Here is a 24,762-nt window from a genome sequence, read left to right on the forward strand (position 1 = left end):
GATTTTTTTATTTTGAAAAAATAAAGAATATGAAATAAACAGAATATAATCAAAATTCAGCTGATTTAAATGGGGATTCAAACCATTTACTTTGTTATGCTATCGCTCCAACCGAGTGAGCTACCTGGTCCACGAATGTATCCAGGCTAAATTGCATAACTTTTGTATCTAAATCGAAAGTTACTGTATACATTCAAAACACAGTGCAGTGGGATAGGGATCCTGAGACAGTAAAATATAATCCGTTCATATATAATGTAAGTATATATCGATTGTCATGGTAATCAAAATCTATTTTCCGATGTGAAGGTTAACATCTGCTTGAAATGTTATATGATCCTTTATATGAATACACTGTCAATGGCTGATGTCATATCAGTTTAAGTGACGCGTTAATAATCATATATACTTATTAGCTATGATATGCAGACATTGTATGTCACCATCAAAGTATAATCGATGAAAATTTATGAATAAAAAAATATCGACGTCCCCGGGTGGGCTTGAACCACCAACCTTTCGGTTAACAGCCGAACGCGCTAACCAATTGCGCCACGGAGACGACATGGGTGATCAATGGCTTATCTACTGATAAAATATACATCAGTTGACGTGACATGTCTATCATATTTACATATATACCTAAAGGTAAGTCGAGGACAACCTTAACTCCGTATTGTCTTTCTCTTTAGTTTTAGTCTAACGTACTATTAACTTTCAGACTACTGATATAGATATATTTTATTTCAGTAATGATTTAACAAGTGGTTGGTTGATACCCTTTGCGGTACAGTGATACCTTACTGAAGGCAACAATTGACCAATGATCATGTCATACAGGTACAAATTATAAATGCTATGAAAGTTACATTATATCCACGGACACGTAGACATCATACAGCCGTTCTTCCTTTAACGTTTTACATTGTGTGTTAAAAATGATTTATCCTTCAATTATGGAAAACAATGGAAATGTCTTGATGTATTTAAATAAGTGAAAGCATTTGTTCGCCGTAATCAATTACTTCATTTCCTTTTTGAAGTTATGGACAGTGATGTGGGCAGTTTTAATGTTATGCTTCTCCTTGAAAGAATATTAATATTCAATATTTATCAATACTTCTGTTCCATATATAAACTTGATGAGATAAGAACCTTGTGTCAATTTGTTTTTTGGAACTAAGGATGTTATAAAAAAAAAGTGAACGATAATCTATGCCCAATAGATTCAAAACTCAAAAAAAGTGATAACGAAGTCAAAGCCAATTTTACTTTTCAGTTTATTACTAAACAACATGAAATATTAGAAATTTGTCAAGATAAAAAATACTGCATATGGCAGAGAGCATTTTGGCAGGACAATTTCAGTGACGTCATAAAGAGAATATTGACCTGTTTGTAAAAAAAAGCAACACCGAATAATTTGAAAGTGATAACGAAGTCGAAGCCAATTTTACTTTTCAGTTCCATTTAGCCAGATATTCAGTGAAACAAAAACCTTTATTGTTATACAGATATGACATCATGCCGTTTTATTACTAAACAATATGAAATGTTTGAAAATCGTTAAGATAAAAAATACCGCATTTGGCAGAGAGTATTTTGACGTTACAATTTCAATGACGTCATAAAGAGAATATTGACCTGTTTGTAAAAATAGCAACACCGAATAATTATCACAAATCACCGACATCAGGTGACGTGACATGTATATTATATCTACATTTACCTATAAATAATTAGAGGACAATCTTGACTCTTTGTAGTGTTTTTTTATTCCTTCATTGCTTGCGTAATTCACAAACGTTTTACTCATATTGAAACATTTATTTCATTAACTATTTGGCAATTAGTTGGTACCCTTTTCTGTACAATGAATTATACTGGAGCTGAAGACAAAAGATCATAAGGCATGTTACACAGGTACACATTTATACAATGAGACTTACTGTTAATCAGTTTTAGTTTTATTAATTTGTTTAAAAGCAGTTTGGGTTATACAGGAATGAGACAAAATTCATTTTGATGACAAGTTTCATTCTATCCACGGACACTTAATTAATTTACGTTGTGTGATAAATTGGATCCATCTATTATTGAATACAATGAGACTGTCTAGATGCATTTTATTAAGTCCAAGCATTTGTTGTATGTGATAAACGCGTAATTAAAACGTTCATTGCCTTATTAAAGTTATGGACAGTGAAGAAGGAAGATATATATTATTATGTTTCTCCTCATAATAATAATAATAATAATATACAACATTTATATAGCGCCCTATATAATTTGTAAAATTACTCTAAGGCGCTTTACAACATATGGATACTAGTTATGGTTATATTGTGAAAACAAACAACAAAGGCTTGCAATCACTTTCATACATTTAACAAGCAATGTGCACATAATTGAACAAATAAAAGGGTGGTATTTACATGAAGTCTTTGCAAAGATTCTAAAATGCAGACGTGAAGAGGTGAGTTTTTATGTCCCTCTTTAACTTGGCCAGCGTATTCGACTTCCTAATAGCAGATGGTAAGCTATTCCACAACGTAGCCGAAACCCTCCAAAAACATCTGTTTCCGTAGGTCACAGTACGAGATTTTGGGACACACAACAAAGATTCTGACTCCGACCGCAGTGATCTTGACGGCTGATACAGGGTAACAAGCTCCTGTAGGTACTGAGGAGCTGTTCCATTCAGTGCCTTGTATGTGTATACCAGAATTTTGTACTGCGACCTGTATCGTACAGGTAACCAGTGCAACGAATAAAGCGCAGGTGTGATGTGCTCTCTCTTTCGAGTACGAGTAACTAGCCGTGCTGCAGTGTTCTAGACCCTCTGCAGACGACTAGTTAGTTTGTCAGATATACCACAGAGCAGGGCGTTACCATAATCCAACCGAGAGGTAACAAGTGAATGCACCAAAATCTTGCATGCATCTGCAGTTAGAAACTGCCGAATACAGCCGATGTTCCTGATCTGGTAGTAACAGGATTTGGCAATAGCGTTCACTTGTTTCTCCATGTTCAGAGAACTGTCAAAGCATACCCCTAGGTTTTTAACAGATGGAACAGTCTCAATAGTTCTGGCACCAACCTTGAGCTGGAGAGCAATTGTTTGCTGACACTTTGGGGAAAAGACGATTAGTTCCGTCTTTTCCTGATTAAGTTTAAGCATGTTGGCGTTCATCCAGATACTGATATCTGTCAGACAAGCTTCCAGACTTTCTGAGACTGTATTCCAACTATCCTGTGGTTTTATGACCATGTTAATGTGTGTGGCATCGGCATAGCAATGATAGCGAAGGCTATGGCGACGACAAATCTCTCCAATTGGTTGGAGTACATACAATATTTTCGTGGTCTTAACACCGACCCTTGAGGAACCCCGAAATCTAGTACTTTGTCATGTGAGGTGGCAGATCCGATGGCAGCACACTGTCGTCGTTCACTCAGGTATGACTGTATCCAGCATAGTGCGGTATCAGTCACTCCATAAGAATATTCCAGACGTTAAGAGTCTAAGTGGTCAATATTTTTCTACTTATATGATATTGACCTTGATCAGATCAACCAATATGATCAGATCCAGCAATATGACCTTGATCAGATCAAGACCCTGTGTCATTTTGTTCTTTAGAAATTAAAAGGTTTCGAAAAAGTTGAAACAATTATATTAACCCAATTCTGATTGCAATCATTCTATAACAAATTAACCAAACTCATGATCGATTGATTCTACAGTTTTGATGTTGTTTGAAGTATAAACTACTCACCTTTGATAGATATATGTGAAAAATGTGAACACATTATTGTTATTTGAAAATACATGTTCATTAATGATGGTTTACGTTTTAAGTTAAAAGTTACATGTATATACCATGTGTCACGAGTATAAGTTCAGAAGCTGAAATCATTTGATATTTTTCATCTGAACATACAACCCACTACCTCTTTCCATACCTCTGAACGACGGCTAAGAAGTTCATCGGAACAAAATCTAGCATCTAGCAAAACATTCCATAAGAAATAGTGTTTTGCTGCTCGACAGAACTTGCCCTTACATACTCTCTCATCTACACTAAGCCCATCTAAATATTGATTTTAGTTGTTGACGTAATTCTTCAACTTGAATCCTAAAAAAATAAGATGATTGTTCGACGTTATTTATGTTTAAACTAGCAGAGTAGTCAGGTGTTCATGACAGGATAACAACAAAACCGGCTCAAAAATGTACATGTGGCCGTCATGCGGTCCTGAATGACAGTACTATGAAAATGATGTTTTGACATTATTAAATAAAATCTATCAATTATGGACTTTTGTTTGCGTGAATATGTGGTTATATGGATCTTTGAAAGTGATAACGTAGTCGAAGCCAATTTTACTTTTTCAGCTCCATTTAGTGACGTCATAAAGAGAATATTGACCTGTTTGTAAAAATAGCAACACCGAATAACTATAACAAATCACCGACCTCCACGTTGTTATGAATCACCAGTGAGGAGGTAGGGAAAATTGTACTATATTATATTTTTTTATGACTGCCAAAAAAGAAACGGATGATATTCGCAACTTTTGTAAATGGTATTTTAACGGACACATTTGGTTTTCTATTAAAGTTAAATTACATGCAATCCGCGCATAGTCAAGTGGGTATTCTTTGTTGGCGAGGTAGCTAAAAGGTAAGTTAAGACTTGTTTGAATTCAGTATGTAACATGAATAAATAAATAAATAAAAAAAAAAACCTTTAATAAGAACTGTCATAATTAAAGTATTATTGATGAAAATATATGAATGACAAAATTAAATCTAAGTCCCCGGGTGGGCTTGAACCACCAACCTTTCGCGCTAACCAATTGCGCCACGGAGACGACATGACTGAAAGTTAAGCGGCTTATCTACGAATGAAGTATACATCAGGTGACGTGACATGTATATTATATCTACATTTACCTATAAATAATTAGAGGACAATCTTGACTCTTTGTATTGTTTTTTATTACTTTATTACTTGCGTAATTCACAAACGATTTACTCATATTGAAACATTTATTTCATTAATTATTTGGCAATTAGTTGGTACCCTTTTCTGTACAATGAATTATACTGGAGCTGAAGACAAAAGACCATAAGGCATGTTACACAGGTACAAATTTATACAATGAGACTTACTGTTAATCTGTTTTAGTTTTATTAATTTGTTTAAAAACAGTTCGGGTTATACAGGAATAAGACAGAATTCATTTTGATGACAAATTTCATTCTATCCACGGACACTTAATTAATTTACGTTGTGTGATAAATTGGATCCATCTATTATTGAATACAAAGAGACTGTCTAGATGCATTTTATTAAGCCCAAGCATTTGTTCGTGTATGTGATAAACGCGTAATTAAAACGTTCATTGCCTTATTAAAGTTATGGACAGTGAAGAAGGAAGATATAATATTATGTTTCTCCTCTTAAAGGTCTAAGTGGTCAATATTTTTCTACTAAAACGTTCCCAATATGACCTTGATTTGATCATGACCCTGTTTCAATTTGTTCTTTAGAAATTATAAGGTTTCGAAAATGGTGAAACAATTATATTAACCCAATTCTGATTGCAATCATTCTACAACTAATTTACCAAATTCATAATTGATTAATTCTAGAGTTTTAATGTTGTTTGAAGTATAAACTACTCACCTTTGATAGATATATGTGAAAAATGTGAACAAATTATTGTTATTTGAAAATGCTTGTTTTTTAATGATTGTTTACGTTTTAAGTTGTATGTATATACCATGTGTCACGAGTATAAGTTCAGAAGCTGAAATAATTAGATATTTTTAATCTGAACATACAACAGACTACCTCTTTCCATACCTCTGGACGACGGCTAAGAAGTTCATCTAGCAAAACATTCCATACGAAATAGTGTTTTGCTGCTTGACAGAACTTGCCTTTACATACTCTCTCATCTTCAATAATCCCATCTAAATATCGAATTTAGTTTTTGACGTAATTCTTGAATCCTAAAAAAATGAGATGATGGATCGACGTTGTTTATGGTTAACAAATTTCTAGCAGAGTAGTCAGGTGTTCATGACAGGATAACAACAAAACCACATCAAAATTTACTTGTGACCGCCATGCGGTCCTGAATGACTACTATGAAAATGATGTTTTTACATTATTAAATGAAATCTATCAATTATGGACTTTCGCTTGCGTGAATATGTGGTTATATGGATCTTTGAAAGTGATAACGTAGTCGAAGCCAATTTTACTTTTTCAGTTCCATTTAGCCACATCTTCAGTGAAACAAAAACCGTTATTGTTATACAGATGTAACATCATGCCGTTTTATTACTAAAGAATATGAAATGTTAGAAAATCGTCAAGATAAACATTACTGCATTTGGAAGAAAGCATTTTGACGTTACAGTGTCAGTGACGTCATAAAGAGAATATTGACCTGTTTGATAAAAATAGCGATCCCGAATAATTATCATAAAATATCGACCTCCACGTTGTTGTGATATAACCAGTGAGGATGTAGGGAAAATTGTATTATGTATAACTGCCCAAAATGAAACGGATGATATTAGCAACTTATCAAAATGGTGTTTTCTACAGAAATATTTTATTTTGTATTAAAGTTCAATTATAAGATCAATCATCCCAATACCATTGCCTAAAACTGTAACTATACATTAGCAACATTTCCGAGATGAACGTTAACATCTGCTTGAAATGTTATATGATCCTTTATATGAATAAACCGCCGATGGCCAACCTGCTGATGACATCAGTTTAAGTGATCATAAACACTTATTAGCTTTGATATGCAGTAATTGTATATCACCATTAAAGCATAATTGATGAAAATTTATGAATAAAAAAAATCATCAACGTCCCCGGGTGGGCTTGAACCACCAACCTTTCGGTTAACAGCCGAACGCGCTAACCAATTGCGCCACGGAGACGACATGAGTTGAACGTCAGTGGGTTTACCCGCTAATAAAATATACACCAGGTGACGTGTCATGTGTATTATATTTACATATATACCTATAGGTAATTCGAGGACAACTTGAACTCCATTTCGCCTTTCTTCTTAGTTTTAGTCTAACTTACTATTTACTTTCAGACTACTGATATAGATATATTTTATATCATTAATGATTTTCACAATTGGTTGGTACCTTACTGAAGACAATAATTGACCAATGGTCATATCATTTGGTACACACTACACACGGTGTGATATATTCTAAAGCAGTTTTGGTTATATAGGAATTAGACAGGTTTAATGTTTTGAAAGTTACAATATATCCACGGACACGTAGACATCATACAGGATTTCTTCCTTTAACGTTTAACATTGTGTGTTGAAAATGATTAATTTTTCATCATTGAAAACAATGAGAATATTTTGATGTATTTAAATAAGTCAAAGTATTTGTTCGTCGTAATTAGTTACTTTATTTCCTTTTTGAAGTTACGGACAGTGATGAGGGCAGTTTTAATGTTATGAGAGAATATTAAATATTTAATATGTATCAACACTTACGTACCATATATAAATTTGATGAGATAAGAACCTTGTGTCAATTTGTATTTTGGAAATTAGGATGTTATAAAAAAAAAGTGAACGATAATCTATGCCCAATTCTTATAACAATCATTTTATAACTAATAGACCAGATTTTGCAAATTTGCAATTCCTCATGTGAAATGTTGTTTGAAGTATAAAACGACTTATCTCTAACAGAATTACGTAAATAAATGTGTACAAAGTTCAAACTAAGACATTTTTTTACCGAAAATCAACACCATTGGAATCAAAATTATAGTTGGAATCCACTACACATGAACAAATAAAATGAACTCACATTTCAGTCATTTGTGCCAATTAGCAAGGATTTTGTAACAGAATATCTAATTATTACATATACATATATGTTAATGAAGAGGTCGTATTTGTAATCAAATTGGTTCTCAATATGTTTATGGTTAGTTAAAGCCAATACAAAAATAGCTTGGTGTCAAGACTAATGTCAGTTTCCCAAGGCGGTAGAGCTCACCTTTCATGGGAATGGTTCTTTCACGAATATACATTGTATTCATGATATATATAGAGGATCTGACACGAGTGTTCATGTAATATTGAATTTATTGAACGAGTTTAATAAATTCAATATTACATGAACCCGAGTGTTAGATTCTATTTATTATATAATTCGAGAAACACTCTTTTTCTTGACACGTCTCCTCTATATATATTGTACCGATGGCTGACGAAAGGACGCATTGCATGCATTTTGTTTGGAGCTCGCTGCGCCACAAACAATAGTTTCAGAAACTTCTTCCCGAGAACCTTTTCAATGAACAAACAATCATTTAGGTTTTCTTTATCAACCAATGTTTTAATAATTATCATAACAACATTAATAATTATTTTTTATACGAAAACCATTCAATGAATTGGCGTTTACGAAAATAGCAGTGACGTCACATATTTGGCACAACGGCGCGTGCACTGTCAAGGTAAAGGTCATCACAATACACATCCAAGTCTGCACTTTCTAAAAGTTTACAGGGACTGGAGTGATTGTCACTCTCTATAACACAAGCGCATTTCTTTGGAGAGGGTTGTTGGTGAATGTGAACCTCGATGTTTCCGCCTGTCCCTGAGCCAGAAAATACTGTGAAATCCGCCTTGAAACTGGAACACTGATGAAGTTAACCGTTTACACGTGTTCGCCATTGATTGTGTGTATGTCGGAGAAGTTCAAATGGAATTTGAACATGCATGTGTTGAATTTGTATGAAGCTAACACTCGTGTTTATATAATGTTGAATTTATTAAACTCGTTTGTTAATTTTATTCTCCCAGTGCCCCTGCCTCTGCTATCAATGCAAACAGTAACTCGGTCAGCCATTTTGTTTACAAACGAAGAAGTTGTAGTGCGTAGGAATATGACCTGTTTCCTACGGTGACAAGACTCATTTGCATGTTTATTGTACGTGTGCTATATCGTTATTATTGAACGGCAATATTGCACGGAAATAGCATGTATTACATAATTAATATACATACATATATTCAAGATAAAGCAAATGTTGTTCTCGCCGTTTGTTCGAGGGCTTTGATTTGATAATTAATTTTCCACATGCAAACCTCCACCTCTCTCACAGTATTTCTAGATTTACGCCTAGAAATTGATGAAGATGAAGGCAAAATCGTATATCTAGCAAAAACGTTAAATACCATTAAAAAAAATTCGCAGCTTGACAACACTCGACATGGTTCTCCTCTAGACTACTGCACCCTTTATATATTGATTTCACTTATTACCTTAATTCTTCCACTTGAATCTTACAAAATGAGATGATGGATCGATGTTTTTTATGAACAGATAAGCTAAGCGTACATAAAAGATAACAACAAAACCACTACAAAAATTAACATGTGGCTACCAAATAGTCCGGAATGACATTGTTAAGAAAACGCGTTTTTGACATGATGACATATTATTTATCAATTTTTGACTTTTGTTCAGGTAAAAATGTGGTTATGTGGATTTTGGAAAGTGACGTTCAGATCTTGATATTTTACATAATCCTTTTATCATCGCACTATCAATGCAAATGTATGATACAAACAATAATATATAAAACGGAAAGTCCCCGGGTGGGCTTGACCCACCAACCTTTCGGTAAACGGCCGAACGCGCTAACCTGCTACGCCACGGAGACGACATGAGTAAAATTTAATGGCTAACCTGCTGGTTAAATTAGCTGACGTGACGGCTATATCGCTTTACATATTATCAATCAAGTTTAAGATAACGCATTGATATGCAATGTATGCATTTACATTGTACCTCTTCGTATTTCTTTTGTTAATGAGTAACCTTTAAAATATTGTTCTTATATAAAAGATTAAAACTGTTTGAAATTATAACAAAAAATTAGGTGGATATTTCATTCAGATTCAAAGCTCCATTAATCAAAACGATATATATGATAATAAAAGGAACAAGCGTCCCCGGGTGGGCTTGAACCACCAACCTTTCGGTTAACAGCCGAACGCGCTAACCAATTGCGCCACGGAGACGACATGAGTGAAATGTCAGTGGCTTACCTACTGATAAAATATTACATCTACGTGACTTGTATATAACCTATAGATTGCGCCACGGAGACCACATGTGAGAAATGTCAAAAGCTGATAAGTAAGGTGACGTGACTTGTATATAACTTTATCTACATTACTGTGCTGTGTAATATGGATCAAGTTCTAGCTTTTATAGATTTTCCTAATAAAACAGGTCTAATTTGTTTTGACAAGTTACACTTTATCCATAGACACTGATATCAAACATTCTTCATTAAGACTTAACATTGTGCGTTGATGTGAAATACCGAATGAATGTGCAGCTGTTATTGATTTTGTCCAACCGTTTTGTTCGTGAAAGAGATTACCTTGGCTTTTCTTAATCTACCATTTCATCTTATAACTGTCTTCTGACTAGGTAGTGTATTATAGAATAACTGTCTTTTCACTGATCAATATTTTCTGATAATCTACCACGAATCGGTTTTTAGAAACACATAATGTCTTGTAAGTAATATGGCTACATTGTGGTATGTTATTTTTGTTCATGCAATTTTTAACATATATGAACTTTATCTCAGTTTCTTTCGGACTTCACCAGTGTTAACAAAATATGTACCCAGTGCTGAATACAAGTGTAGCATGCCCCTTAAACCAGTTGGTACCAACCATTTAAACATTGAAACACAATTTGATTCTGCATGCCTTTTTGGTATTGATGAATAATTAGTTCGTTATCATTCATACCTACACACAATTAGACCCTGGAACATCAAGGGGAATGCGGATTCGTACATTCTTTGTTGGAGTCAATTTAAGTAATGGCGCGTCCTCACATCGAGAACTCGCGTTGTGACAAAGAAACACATTTCTACTTTTCGTGTAATCATTCGATATTATCAAATCAACGCTATTCACTTGCAGTAAGATTTGTATTAGCCCAGTATGATAGACAAGCAATTGTTTACCAATTGACAAAACTCGTACAATCATCCAAACAACCTCGTCCCTGCCCATACCGCATAGTCCTGCTTACGACTGGCCTTCAGCAATTAATTAAATCGCACCTGAAGTGTACAGCATGACACACTTGAGTACAGAACACCGGATATTCTTAATGCCCCATATAGGACTAAGACCACAATTAATTTTACTATATGTTTCATTGTAACATTTAATTTCATAACAAATTCCCAATATCCGATAGCCAACTTTCCATCTAACCTGGTCAAGAGCAACATCTTGGGAGTAAAATATCAAAATTTCAACATAGCATGTTGGCCTATTTTTTGAGATAATCGTCTACATGTGTCACCAATGTCAAAAATAAACTTCCGGGTCAGGGGTAGAGGTAAACACAGGACTTTTCACACAGCACCCTGCACAAAACATTAATGCACAATATAAAAATTTGACACAGAAATTGTTAGATTGATATCTCCACAGTATTTTAACACCAAACTTTTACACAAACACCATGTTCTAAGAGGCATAGTACATTTTTTTTTACTTAAGTACCTATATTTCTAAGGGACTTCATTCGTGGGTAGGGTACTGAACCCGGAAGCATTTAATTGTGACCTCAGTCCTATTTACAGAGGTTGCCATCTTTCATGTATGACACCTACGTTTCTAACGTCGCCAAAAGGAAAAAAAATCTAAACATTCAAACTAACGTGCTATCTACTTGATTATATCTCAGCTATCATGCTCATACAAGAAATGTGTTGCAACTGGTCCAACATTATTAATATTTCTGATATAATGAAAGTTAATTAATAAACTTCTACTTGCAAAGTATACAAACTGCTTATAAAAAACAACCCTCACAAATTCAGGACAGTTATCGCTTTTGCTTTCAAGTTGTTGACGAAGAAGAAATATTAGGATTGTATAAAGTCTTCACGGATAGAAAAGAGGGGAAACATTATTTCCGGCTGTAATATATTAAACGGACCCTTTGATAACGAATCAACTGTGACACGTTAACCCCAAAAGTCTGTAAGATGTTTTATAATATGACTGATGCTAAAAGTCTGTAAGATGTTTTATTATATGACTGGTGCTAATTCCCAGCCCTGATTGGAGGAGCGACGTCACGTGACGAGTCTGTAAATATGTTACAGACCTCGTTCTATAAATAGAAAAGTGTTACAAACCTCGACCTATATATAGAAAAGTGTTACAGACCGCTACTAAAAACAGTCCGTGGTAATTTCCCAGACAGTCTTTAAATCTGTTACCATTCACACTACTGAATTCAACTATAGTTCAAATTATTGTTCAAATAATATTTACTTGAAATTAAATATCACATGAATTGAATCTGAAATTCAATTTTTGTGTATGCTATTTTGTATTTGAAGTCCTTTACTCTGTGATTCCAAAATGGTCCATGCCGTCCATGTGTTTATGACATGAAAAAGTATTAATCTTATTGTAAAATGTCATATAATAAAACAATTGTGGACTTCAGTTTCGGTCTATCCCTGATTAACGGACCTGGTCTGAACAATATTCACCTCGGCCTTCGGCCTCTGTGAATATTGTTCAGACCAGGTCCGTAAATCAGGGATAGACCTCACCTGAAGACCATAATTGTATAAAGTTATTATAAAATAAAGTAGAGATATAACGACCATGAAAGTATTAAGTCACTGTACTGTACACTACACCACATAGACCATTTCTTCTTGGACGACAGTTGAGATATAATATTTAAATATATAACTTCACAGTACTCCTCAAACCTCCTTGATTGAATGTGTTAATGTTGTCTTGTGTAGCATCTTTTCTTGTTTATTCATCGTTTTGAACATACATGACTACTGCTTGTCCGTAAAGTATTGCCTGTGATAGGGTAACTCTAATGGAAGCGTTCGGAATAACCCGGTCATCTCCCATGGATTACTATGTAGTCCTTGACAGGTGATTGCGAAATATTGTAATTTGGGTGTTCAGACCCGTGCAATATTTAATTTGATCTCAATCTCCCCTCTCAATGAAAATTTTATACATATACCAATAAATAATATCATGCACACGAAAACTTTGATGAAATTGTTTATTACATTGAACACATTGCATCTAAGACAATGACAATGACTGTATAATGACAACATAAGTATACTTGTATACGTACATTTAAAAAGCTCTCCATAATGATGAACATATCTTTTTTGTATGAGAAATAACACTAATAACAATATGGTTGTATATACTATAGTGTATTAAAGTTAATTTGAAGTGTAGGAATCTTACAATATTTATCTTATTTTTTTATGATGAAACCTAGAATCAACAATATAACATTATCTAATCACTCATTATTACCTGTTAACATAGTGTTATCATTGCGTTCTTGTCTAGCACTTTGAAATTTGAGTTCAACTAATGAACAACATTTGCATATTACAATGAGACAATTTTACAGGTTGTTAAGTGTTTTTGTGAAAATTGACATTTATCATATTTTCTGCCTTTTATTTCTGTTATTCAACTTTGCATATTATCTGAAATAAGAACCGAAAACCAAAAACATCTATTCATGAATGGCATGACATTTGCCTAGTGTATAATATGCATGCCATATGACACAAACGGTTGAAAAGCGTTCTACCTATGGATAGATTACCAAATACAGTGATAATTCCGTCTTTGCGTATTGCAGAGTTATCTTCTCTTGTGAGCAGGGATTGATTGTTACGTCATTGGTTTGTGTGAAAAAAATACGTCGTTTTCTCAAAAATTGATGACGTACCTCTCACAAACCAATGACGTAACAATCAATACCTGCTCACAAGAGAAGATAACTGTGCAATACGCAAAGACGGAATAAACGATCAATGATACCTTCAAAGTTTCTTGAATATTACGTCTACAACATAGTCTTCAACCTGGACGTGACTTGAGACATATATAATGAATTCAAAGAACTGTATTACAGCTATACATATACGTTTTACTGACATTAAACGTTTGTATATCATACACGTTGTATAACAGTGAAGCCTTTGTATAATGTTTAGTGATATATCTGTTAATTAAATTGTAAAATATCCATAAAGGAATTAAATAGCACTTAATTTTCATGTCATACTAAACACAATACCGATTCGAATAAATTCCAATCACATTCTTTTCCGGGTTTTGTTTACAATATACTCAGACCACATCAACAGATTAGTAATTTGTTCTTTTGCATGACATTTTGACGTTAAGATGAGTTGCTTAACGTTTATATTCATTTTGAGACCTATATCATGATATCCAAAGAAAAACGAGTTAAGGTAAAAGGTATCAAATAAGTTAAAATATAGTTTTACCATTGTCACTAATGTGAATAAAATTGTTTTGTCCTTTACAAATGAAATTTCCGTCACATTAAACAGCCTTATCTTTGCCAATGTTGCAAAGCAAGGATTATAAATATGCACTGTATTAAAATGAGTGTCCAATTTGTGGACTGCAAAGTATTTGAAAACTTGACAGGAGGAATAACTCAAAGCCAGGTAAACTCTTTCTGACTTCTTCATGTTCGATATAACTCTCTGAGTGAAACATCAGTTTTTCGCGATTGTAAGTGATCAGTATTACCCTTTACTCCTGGAAAAACTTCTTCTTTTAAACAAAGTATCCGAGTGGTGAGGCAATATAATAGACTTTTGGATCAGACGTTCATTAGACGACATAGGAGACATAAGATTATACAACATAAATAATTAACCAACATTCATACATAACTAGGTTAAACAATATTACACCATAGGGACCAGCGAGTAGAATAATATTACTTATCACATTAAACATTTCATTTCCTTATTTCTGTGATGCAAACCATATTAAAAGGTAGTCACGATGAACAATGAATTTTGTATCACATGAATCATGAAAATATTATACACAATGCTATTTAAACATGACTCGATAACTACCAGTAATACTTAATAAAGTTCATTTCGTGGTTACAAAATATATAGTTTGAATATTAATAACGATACCTCAATTTATGAAATAATAATATACAGCTTTATATAACATTAATAAATAACACTACACAGTGTTTCAACAACACGTATAGCCTTTGACAACGTAAGTTAAACGAGACAATTTACAAACAAGAATGTTATGAGACTTTTGTACCGGGTCACCTTGAATATAATAATGGCTACATCTTTGCAAACCTTTAATTATCAACACCAATGCGAGAGAATAATGCAAGACACAACTCAAGTATGCAAATACATTAATATGAATTCCATAGTTAATTGTGGTTCAATAACACAATCAGACATGCACTGTAAATTGTACTAGTTTCGCTATTGCATCTTTCCGAATACATTCGACCTATATCGATCGCGCCCTTTCATTTGAGATTCTGTTTACTGTAAACATATTACATGTCGTGATGATTTTGTCATTTTGTTTTTGGGGCAACAGATGGTCTCAAGGTTAAAGTGACCTTATTTGAGTCGTCTCTTTTATTGTACTATTACTTTGAATTTTCACTTTTGTTGTGACTTAAACGGTACTTTTAATTTTTTGACATCGCACGCACGAGTGCTTCATGTGTACAGTGTATTTTTAATGTAATATATGTAATAAAATATGCAACGTTTTGATAATAAATGTGTATCGTATAAGTAGTAATAAACATATGGAACCAGCATCCTACCTGCCACATTGCCACCTAATTTAGATAATACCACCAATGACGTACCAAACTATCTATAGATCTGACGTTATTGTTCAAATTAGGTGGCAGAGGGTGGTATAATTTAAATTAGGTGACAGGGTGGCAGGTGGGATGCTGGTTCCATCCATCTGTTTACTACAACTCGTATACACAGAAAATGTATCCTTTACCAACCGTAGCAGGAGTATTTGCTAACTGCAAAAGCGAAAATGATACCGTCTCATGCATTTGTATGTAAATAAACCGCCATAATGTCGCATTTAGGTATACAGCAATGCCTGTTATACTGTTTCAGAAACGTTCAATATCAATGTTAAACTTTTCGGTAGTACAGGGACTCTCGGGAATGCTTCGTATACGGAACGGTGTATATCGTCTCATAGTCATTATTGACGAAACTACTTGTCGTTCGCGTAGAGTCAGACCTTTCACTCCTTCCGCTGTAGCTGCTCGAGCTTCTTCCGCTACATGTACTAGGAATCGAAGCCGAGGCTGATAGAGACCTGGATGCCTTTTCCATTTTGGGATCTTTGCAGCAGCATAAAATCAGCCATTGGTCTCGCACTTGCTTCTTCCGGGCGACAAACAAGACGAAAATAAAGAATCCTTGTAAAGAGTTGAGGATGGTGAAAGCATACTGGAAGACCACTCGGGCATCTGCGATAGCAAGGTAGCCCAACAGCCACGTTAAACCTGCAGAAATAAAATAGAAAACGTATTAATGTAATACCAAGGTTTTTACAAAACTAACATTGAAAAAAACGCTTGATTGCTATATAGATTGACAACTCCAGAATTACTAGTAAAAAATATACACTGCGTGATCTCGAAGTCCCTCTTTTACGATCCGCAAAGGGAAAGTAACGTGTTGTATAATTTACTATCCCTCAATGAAATGCGATTTCTTCAAAATTTCAATCGATTCTCCCCTCTTCCTCGCCAAATAACAAGGAAATAAGCATCTCCTGAATTCGTTTCTATATTAGATATTGATGTTATATGTCAAGACTTCTATAAATAAAACTTACCAAGCAATACAAAGCTTGTGATGGCGGCCTGTAAATTAGTTATGGCAATTTTCTGTTTTGACTGGTTGCTTCGTAATCCTGTCGGTCGCCGACATATACTGGTGACGGTAAGTATGAACACTACCAGGTTACACAGAATTATAACACCGATAGGCAGTGCAAAGGCATAGTAGAACGCATCTAAAGACATCCAGCAGCTGAAGTAGAAAATACAATATCAATTAGAGAAAGTAATAATACCGCTATATTATTTTGCATAATTGGCGGATTGAAATAGAGTACGGACTAAAAAGACGCATAAACATGTTGTTTTTATTATTTTAAATGACACTTTGCACAAAATTAACAAAATGTGTTGAATAGAATTAACAATTAGAATATTATTCTATATTTCTAAGTGTACATTAGGAAATTTTATGAAATTTAATGTAATTTGTCATGATGATATTACATTAGTTATGAACATTTCAAAGACATGTCAAAATAAATTTTGAGAATAGATTTTAAATGTGACAGTTTGTTCTATTATCGGTATTGAAATTGAACGTTTTCACAAGTGCCATTACGGTTAGACTTGATAATTTGTATAATTTTTAATGTTATAACCTACAATCTCCATATCCCATGCAGTTAAAGCTACGTGCCATTTATTTGTACACTTTCTTATCAATTTTTGAAGTGTTTTATAATAAAAAAGCTACAAAAAATAGAAATGACCGACGAAACTAGTACACAAATATAGTTTGTTCAAAAAGAGGCCATTTGTGATTTTGTTCCCCCATTGTAACCCATCATAATCCGAAAGGTCTCAATGCTCACCGTCATTTCCAAGGACCAGTGCTTAAAAGCAGATTCTTTTTTTTCGTAAATCCAAAATTATATTTCCATTTTTGGAATTTAAATCCTATTGTCTTCCATGGAACAAGTAAGACCCCAGATTTACCAAAAATAGTCACCACAATATATATTTGTGACCATCCGGCTTTGTAGCCTTTTACTGCTTTTCTTACACTTTGATAATTAGAATTATAACAAAATGTTGCTTAATAAAATAATGAAAATGATTATACCGTTACTAGTAAATGGCAAACTACAGACACCATTCTTTTCGTGCCAGTTCTTTGTTCTTACTCCAACAAGGTTCATGATTAAGCGTTATGCAAATATTGACAGGTAAAATATTTAGACCACCACCCATAATCCATCACCTCCAATATACCATAACCAATTTGCTATAAAATACATACTATCTGTCACCTCCACGGTAGAGGTCGGGGTCAAGACTCAATACTATTATAATAGGTACCAGGGGCAGTCCTGTAATAAAACGCAGCAAATATCATAAAACAGTTAGCAAGCGATCAAAAATGTCTCCCGTATTTAATCGAATGGAAAATAACCCATAATACGAATATACTGTTTTCCCCATAAACGGGTAAGGTGATCTAAGAACGTGCAACGTGTATTTTTTCAATAATATAACATTGCGGAATAAACGTAAGTGACGTTAAGTTGCTTCGTCTTTTATTTTTGGTCTGACGAGAGAAACAAAAAATCGAACTCATATAGTGTATTCATTTTTCTTCTGTGTGAAGTTCGTCGTTAAACTTTTTGAATTAACCCACTTGAAATAATATAGTTGTCAGTCATCATAGATTGCATATAACTAAATATACAAACATGCAATCACTCAGATTATCAGAATGAGCAATATGGGAAAATATGGAAAACAGATATGGAAACAAATCTCTTTTTGTCCTCTTTTTATATTATTTCTTGGGTATAATACAATTATGTGTACAGTGTATGTTAATGATTTGACAATCCTGGTAAAGTCTTAGGGCCGGAGGCATCAGTTATGGACTTGTGTAAGTAAAAGGTCGTATAATAATACCAGAGAATACAATATTTTATAGTCATAAGATAAAGCTGTTACGCCACTAAATTACTCGGTAAAATTCTACCCACATTTATATAATTTTGTTCTGTAAGTAAATAAGTTACAACAACAAACGATAATGTTTTTTGATAACTTTAGCATAATGGGAACTCAAATCTTCAGCAAGTCTGTTTTTTTTTTTTTACTTTATGCAATTCTAAATGTACACACTAATTAATTTCAAATTAATTCGCCCCTTACGCATTGATACTCCGCTTTTCATCAAAATATTTAAAACACACAAGAACGACTGCTTGATCAGAGCAGACGACAGGTAATGACGAGGAGTTTATCTTGTCTTCCCGTCGTTGGAATATCCGATTTTGCATGTGTTAGAAAAGTATAGCTAAGAAGTACAGTTGTGATAATGCATGGGATTGAATTCTGTTTCAAATTCTGAAAAAATATGTTTGAAATGTTTTAGCATTAAACCTTTTTAAGAATACTGTCACGTACCCCAAGCGATGACCACGGTCTTCAGGGTATACCTGGTGACGTATGTCCCGAGGACTTTGACGAATGTCAGATACTGGAGAAATGCCTCCATCAACATCCACATAAACGATGACAATATGAAATAGTGGAGGAGAACGGCAACGATGATACATCCAATGTAGTTATGCGTCTGTCTGATACCGGTCAGGAACACCACCCACGAACACAGCATTGCAAGGGCAAGGTTGAACAGAGTCTGTTGAGCACGACCTTGTCGGAGTTTTCTGTGGAACAAATTCATGAGTCTGTCAGTATAGTATCAAAACAGAAGAACAAAATTGGAACTCGATCATTAAGATGACAACAGAAACCGAGGATATATCAAACCAACAGAAAAGACATCATCAAAAACACAAAAATCACAGAAGGTAAAAGATAAAAGGTGCTCATGAAATGTATCTTATTACGTGACTTATCCAAATGCTTTTGAAAATCATCTTTAATTGATAGGTTCTTCGTTAAACACTAATTGAGAAATTTGTGTTCCGTACTTTTCCTTAAAAAATGTTCAATTCATATTAGCTGATATTCCTAAGTACACGAGCGTGATACATGCATGCATTGTTTGTTAAGGGTATATAACTTACTGCAAATACTTTTGTCTAAAATTTGAAATACTTTCATACCTTAATCATTTTATTTATTATTATTTAATGATATCTGTGATCATTTGGTATATAAAATTTCAGTAAAAAAAAATTGCAGATATAAATGTTTTTTTTTAAGTAACTAAAGCATGAACAAAAGTATATTACCGAAAAAACACGTAGGATATGATGGTAAGCGATAACCCCAGGATTGACAAACTGAGTCCGATAAGGGAGATAATGCTCAGGGAAAATTCATGATCACGATCAACTGGTTCGGCCTGCCCATAGAAATCCTGAAAAAGTAAAATCATTTCATTAACAGAAACGTTTAGTCCAACATATGAAAACGATTTTGCAAAATTCATCTTTATTTCATGACAAATTTACATAAAGTTGAAAAAGAATGAGCTATTCGTCAAAAGTTATATCATGTTATCATTATAATTCTCCCCAATAAAGCATTGACGGAGATTTAATATCAAGGTTTAAAAATCAACACTTATGCAATTTCATAAGTTCATACTGTCATGAACGTATACAATAATAAGGAAAGCGTTAATTTATGTCGTATGGAAATTCATAATTCCTTGTCTTAATTGAATTAAATTATTTATTTTATGTATCATGAATAAATTTCACTACTGCTATAAAATTTGCGACATATTAAAATATGTATTTGGTCAGGACTTTTCATGTTTGATTCACATAAACATCACTAACGCCTAAGTTGAACAAGATTTACTCACAATTAAAACAGCGAAGTTGGTAAGGTGGTCACACAAACAAATGTCTCGTCCATTGACTTGACCGTTATATACGCAGCCGGCAGTTGACCAACCGCCTTCTTTGTAATTCATGTCAAAGTCCCAAAAGGCACATTTACGCTCATCGTTTGCTGGTGACTGTAATGTATTATCAGACAAAATAATTTAGTAAAAGATTTTTATATAATATTTCCTTTCACTTAAGAATAATAAGAGAATAATAGCATTAGTACACATTAGATTACGTTATACAAATGCAATGTTTAATCATGAAATTAATAAACATCTATAAATATATGTTGTCAAGAATTCGACTCCAATGTCAAACAATATGGTAATTTGCAATAAATCAATTGTATGAAATTAAAAACATTTAGTTTTAACCATATATTTGGATAACATTTTGTTTATATGTTTAGAGTAATCACCTGTAGTGGTTTGAAGACCGTTTTTACTTTATGTTTCAGTCCTTTGACTTCTCGACCGCTAATACTGGCGGAAATGATGTAACTGTTCAAAATCCCAAGACGTAGATCTCTTGTGACGTCAATTTTGTCAGCTGCTTTTGAATTTCCCCGGAACAGCCTCCCATCTCTGTATACCATCATGTATAGTCTTGTATCGTCTTTTATACCTGGCCATAGGAGTAAATATGGTGAAATGTGAAGGTGATGCTATAACTAGAATTTTTACTACAAGACACAAAATTCAGAAATAAAAGTTCAATAAAAAGTTAATACTTTCACGGTAAATAAATCGTTCATGCATTATCAAGAAGGCTATCTCAACACATTGGAATTATATTGAGTATCATCTGAAGAAAAAAGCTATGACAATTGTGTGAAAGACGTTCCGATTTTTCGAGTTATTCCTACAAATGTATCTACCTTTTCCATCAACCATTGCCGAGGTGATGAGTTCGGGAGGCAATTCAATGGCTGCATCAATGTCTCCGTACAGTTGCGATTGATTGTAAAGAGTGAAGATTCTATCTTCGTTGAAAGCCTCGTCTAACCTTCCAGCCTTGCCTTGACGTGCCGCCAACCCTATGATAGGGACCTTGATCTGGTTAAGGTTCCATACCTCCATGGCCACATTAGGCTTAACGATACGGAGCTTACCGTCATCCTCCAAGTCAATATTTTCGGCGACCTTCTCGAAACTTTTAAGAATTCTGAAATAACACAAAAATACACATTTAAATAAACACTTCTTCATATTTCGAAACAAAATCTAAGCGTTGCTTATTGTGAAATAATTATTCCTAAACAATGAAAAATAATGATAACGCAACAACCCTTCAGGGAAAAAAAGTACCACTGCAGTAGTTATGATCAAGATGAAGCATTCCACCTTAGAGCTGTTTTGTCGACATGAAGAAATTTCTTTTTTCATATAGGCGATGAAGCAACCAAACGAGTTTTGCTGGCTTAGAATAACTTTCCTTGTAAAGGTGTTAATCTCTTATTATAATGATTATTTGCATATATAATTCCGAAAAAGCTAGATCAATAATTGAAAAAATCCAAGTTCGACCCCTGCAGTTCTGTACTTTTCTTATTTATTGCCATTTATTTCTGTTTTCAAACACTCAAATTACGAACAACTATTATTTGGTAAATTCGTCACAAGATGTGATCTACATGTATTACTCCGTAGAAAACTACTCAAACAAGTATTTAATAATAGTGATAAAAGCAATAAAATATTTTAACTTGGTCCTATGTAGTACCATTAACGTTGTGTTTATATCAATGTTCAACACGAACTCAATCTTTAGAAAATTTTAATATTATTTGTGTAGAATTATCAAAAGCATCATAAATTTACCTGTTGGACGCTTGAGAAACTTCATTAGCCTTCTCGAGCTCGTCTTCGTCGATGTTCATAACTTTATCCATTGTTTTCATTACATTCATACCGATCTGTAATAAAATAAAAATAAAAAGCTTGAATTGTATAATTTAATTGATTTTGTTAGTTGTCAATTTGCTTAAACAATATTGTGAAATCAAACACAAAATCTAACGTCTCAAATACAAATGCAAATAGACGGATTTCAGTTTTTTGTCTCAGTGAAAATAGCACGTATGAATGAACATCAACGGCTACATCGACAAAAATGGGGATGCAACACACTTGTGATCCAGAGTATTTATTCTTAATCATGATAAAGCATTTCCAAATTATGAAAATAGTGATGCGTTAACAGTTGACAGTAAGTAGTTGATACATGGTGGCAAAAGTGAAATTAGTAGGTAGCTCTTTGTACTTGGTCATAAATATATGATTAACATTGATGTTCTGTGATAAATTGGGAGTTTACAGGAATGAAATACAGCTTACTTCTTTAGTGATCTTGTGAACGTTGACCGTTTTGTCCATGATTTCGGCGATGTAATCAATATCAGTAGCAGTCATCTCTTCTACCTTCTCGACAATGCTAGCTGTCTCCTCCATTATACCTTCTACATTGTCATCTTCCATGTCCATCTGAATTGTTTGGAAAATTAATATTATTTATAAATGAATTTTACCTCGTTTTAAGTTTAATTATGTACAAGTAATATGTGTTTTTTAAGCGAAATTATTTAAATGAAAAAAAGATTCTGGAACACTTCCATTTATCGTCAATAACCGCTCTCTTTCGTCAAGTTTTCAAATAATTAGATTTGAATTAGCCCTAGACAACATTTCCTCAATGTCGTCAGCTTAATCAGTGAAAGATACAAAAGGCATAAATATCTGCTTGGCGGGCCCTGGCCATTCACGGTAACTGATCGAATCCATAGACAAATATCCGTCTATAACCACATTGTAGCAACACTTTTCGAAATTAAATAAAAATTCGCCTGACCTAATAAGTTGATTTCAGATTGCATATCTGACCAAACTATTGTGAGTTATGTGACTATGTACGAATTATAAGATTAAAAGAAGAATAGAGTTTTTATTTTCTACCTCTGCAAGTTCTTTTAGTCTGTCTTCAAGTGTCATTTTCTCAAATATTCCCTCCTCCTCTTCCTCCTCTTCTTCAGATTCCTCTGACTGTGTGTGACTTTCGTTGTTGCACGTTTTGGTAACAGAGACGTCAGTCCAATAGGCGCCTGTGTAGTAGTCACCTTTGCATGACGCTCTTCCAGCATTAGATCCCTCTGAAAGTAAATAAAAGCATACGATTAAAAAACAATATAGTATTATTTTTAAATAGAATATCACAAAAAGTTGCAAAGAGAGTCAATTAAAATTGAAAATATCTTAATTATCTGCTTAAACACGCGTAATAAAATATCACACTGTAAACCGGAGACAATTGACTGTTTATATTTGCCCGTTAGAGCGAATTCAACACGTGGCAAATACTATAATACAAATAGTCGATTCTAAAACAGGCAAATTGGCCATATGTGTGAAAGATTTAATTGCAATGCAACTTTGTTTGTACGTACCACACATTTCAATACTGTTGACCACAGTGTCAATAGACGATCGGGGAAAGGTTGCCACTAGACCAGTTTCGTCATCTTTGAGGTGATCCAACGGGCAGGCAACTGAAACATGTTGTTTAAGAAATATGAATAACCATATCTCTAATTGTAACAAGCATTGACTTGAGTTGATAAAGAGCTGATACATTTGCACTTGTACTTTCATTTGTTTTTCCAAATTTGTTTATTGATTCTTAAGTATTGTCCAACAGTCCTGTTTAGTTTTAAATCAACCATTTTTTCAATTTTTCTTTAGACAATGAAGCCGTATAATTAATGACACCGAATATAACAATATAAGACGCATTTTATCATTATTATCTATTTGCGCATGCTTTCGTTTGTAATATTTTACCAAAGTAAAGCTAGAGATGTTATTTTTTCCGCTGGTCAGCGAAAAATGACATACTTGTACTCGTTAGGTCAATTGACCGAACAATGTGGATTGGAGTCTTCCCAGGCAGTGTCAGCAACATGTTTGCTTTTTTCATGGTGTCTCGTAACTCCTTTCGTAGGACCAAATACGCCATATTTTCATCCGCCATTGTGTAATTATCAGTTGTCTTCAGAAACATGTAGTACCCTAGTTTTAATGGCTTCGTGCTACAAAAAATACATAAATTTGCAACATTATACGTAAAACGAGA

At 33.7% G+C, this 24,762-nt stretch overlaps 1 protein-coding gene and 3 non-coding genes across 4 annotated transcripts in view; all 4 read right to left on the bottom strand.

Annotated features, from left to right (window-relative positions):
- Positions 1-488: 488 nt before the first annotated feature.
- On the bottom strand, positions 489-562 carry Trnan-guu. Its single transcript has one exon. It is a non-coding gene; the product is annotated as a tRNA-Asn (tRNA).
- Positions 563-6,905: 6,343 nt separating this feature from the next.
- Positions 6,906-6,979, bottom strand: Trnan-guu. The gene has a single exon. It is a non-coding gene; the product is annotated as a tRNA-Asn (tRNA).
- Positions 6,980-10,042: 3,063 nt separating this feature from the next.
- Trnan-guu lies at positions 10,043-10,116 on the bottom strand. The gene has a single exon. It is a non-coding gene; the product is annotated as a tRNA-Asn (tRNA).
- Positions 10,117-13,883: 3,767 nt separating this feature from the next.
- Positions 13,884-24,762, bottom strand: part of LOC110443881 — a 46,534-nt gene continuing 35,655 nt past the window's right edge. The window contains exons 10-22 of the mRNA XM_021488320.1: positions 24,525-24,718; positions 24,077-24,178; positions 23,589-23,782; positions 22,974-23,120; positions 22,458-22,552; positions 21,515-21,801; positions 21,056-21,261; positions 20,610-20,765; positions 20,029-20,156; positions 19,235-19,497; positions 18,087-18,156; positions 16,840-17,036; positions 13,884-16,504 (exon numbers count right to left, since the gene is read on the bottom strand). Coding sequence (XP_021343995.1) covers positions 16,125-16,504; positions 16,840-17,036; positions 18,087-18,156; positions 19,235-19,497; positions 20,029-20,156; positions 20,610-20,765; positions 21,056-21,261; positions 21,515-21,801; positions 22,458-22,552; positions 22,974-23,120; positions 23,589-23,782; positions 24,077-24,178; positions 24,525-24,718 — 2,419 coding nt within the window. The 3' untranslated portion in view covers positions 13,884-16,124. The remainder of the gene's footprint in view (positions 16,505-16,839; positions 17,037-18,086; positions 18,157-19,234; positions 19,498-20,028; positions 20,157-20,609; positions 20,766-21,055; positions 21,262-21,514; positions 21,802-22,457; positions 22,553-22,973; positions 23,121-23,588; positions 23,783-24,076; positions 24,179-24,524; positions 24,719-24,762) is intronic.

The sequence above is a fragment of the Mizuhopecten yessoensis genome, unplaced genomic scaffold, assembly GCF_002113885.1.
Source record: "Mizuhopecten yessoensis strain PY_sf001 unplaced genomic scaffold, ASM211388v2 scaffold716361, whole genome shotgun sequence".
NCBI lineage: Eukaryota > Metazoa > Mollusca > Bivalvia > Pectinida > Pectinidae > Mizuhopecten > Mizuhopecten yessoensis.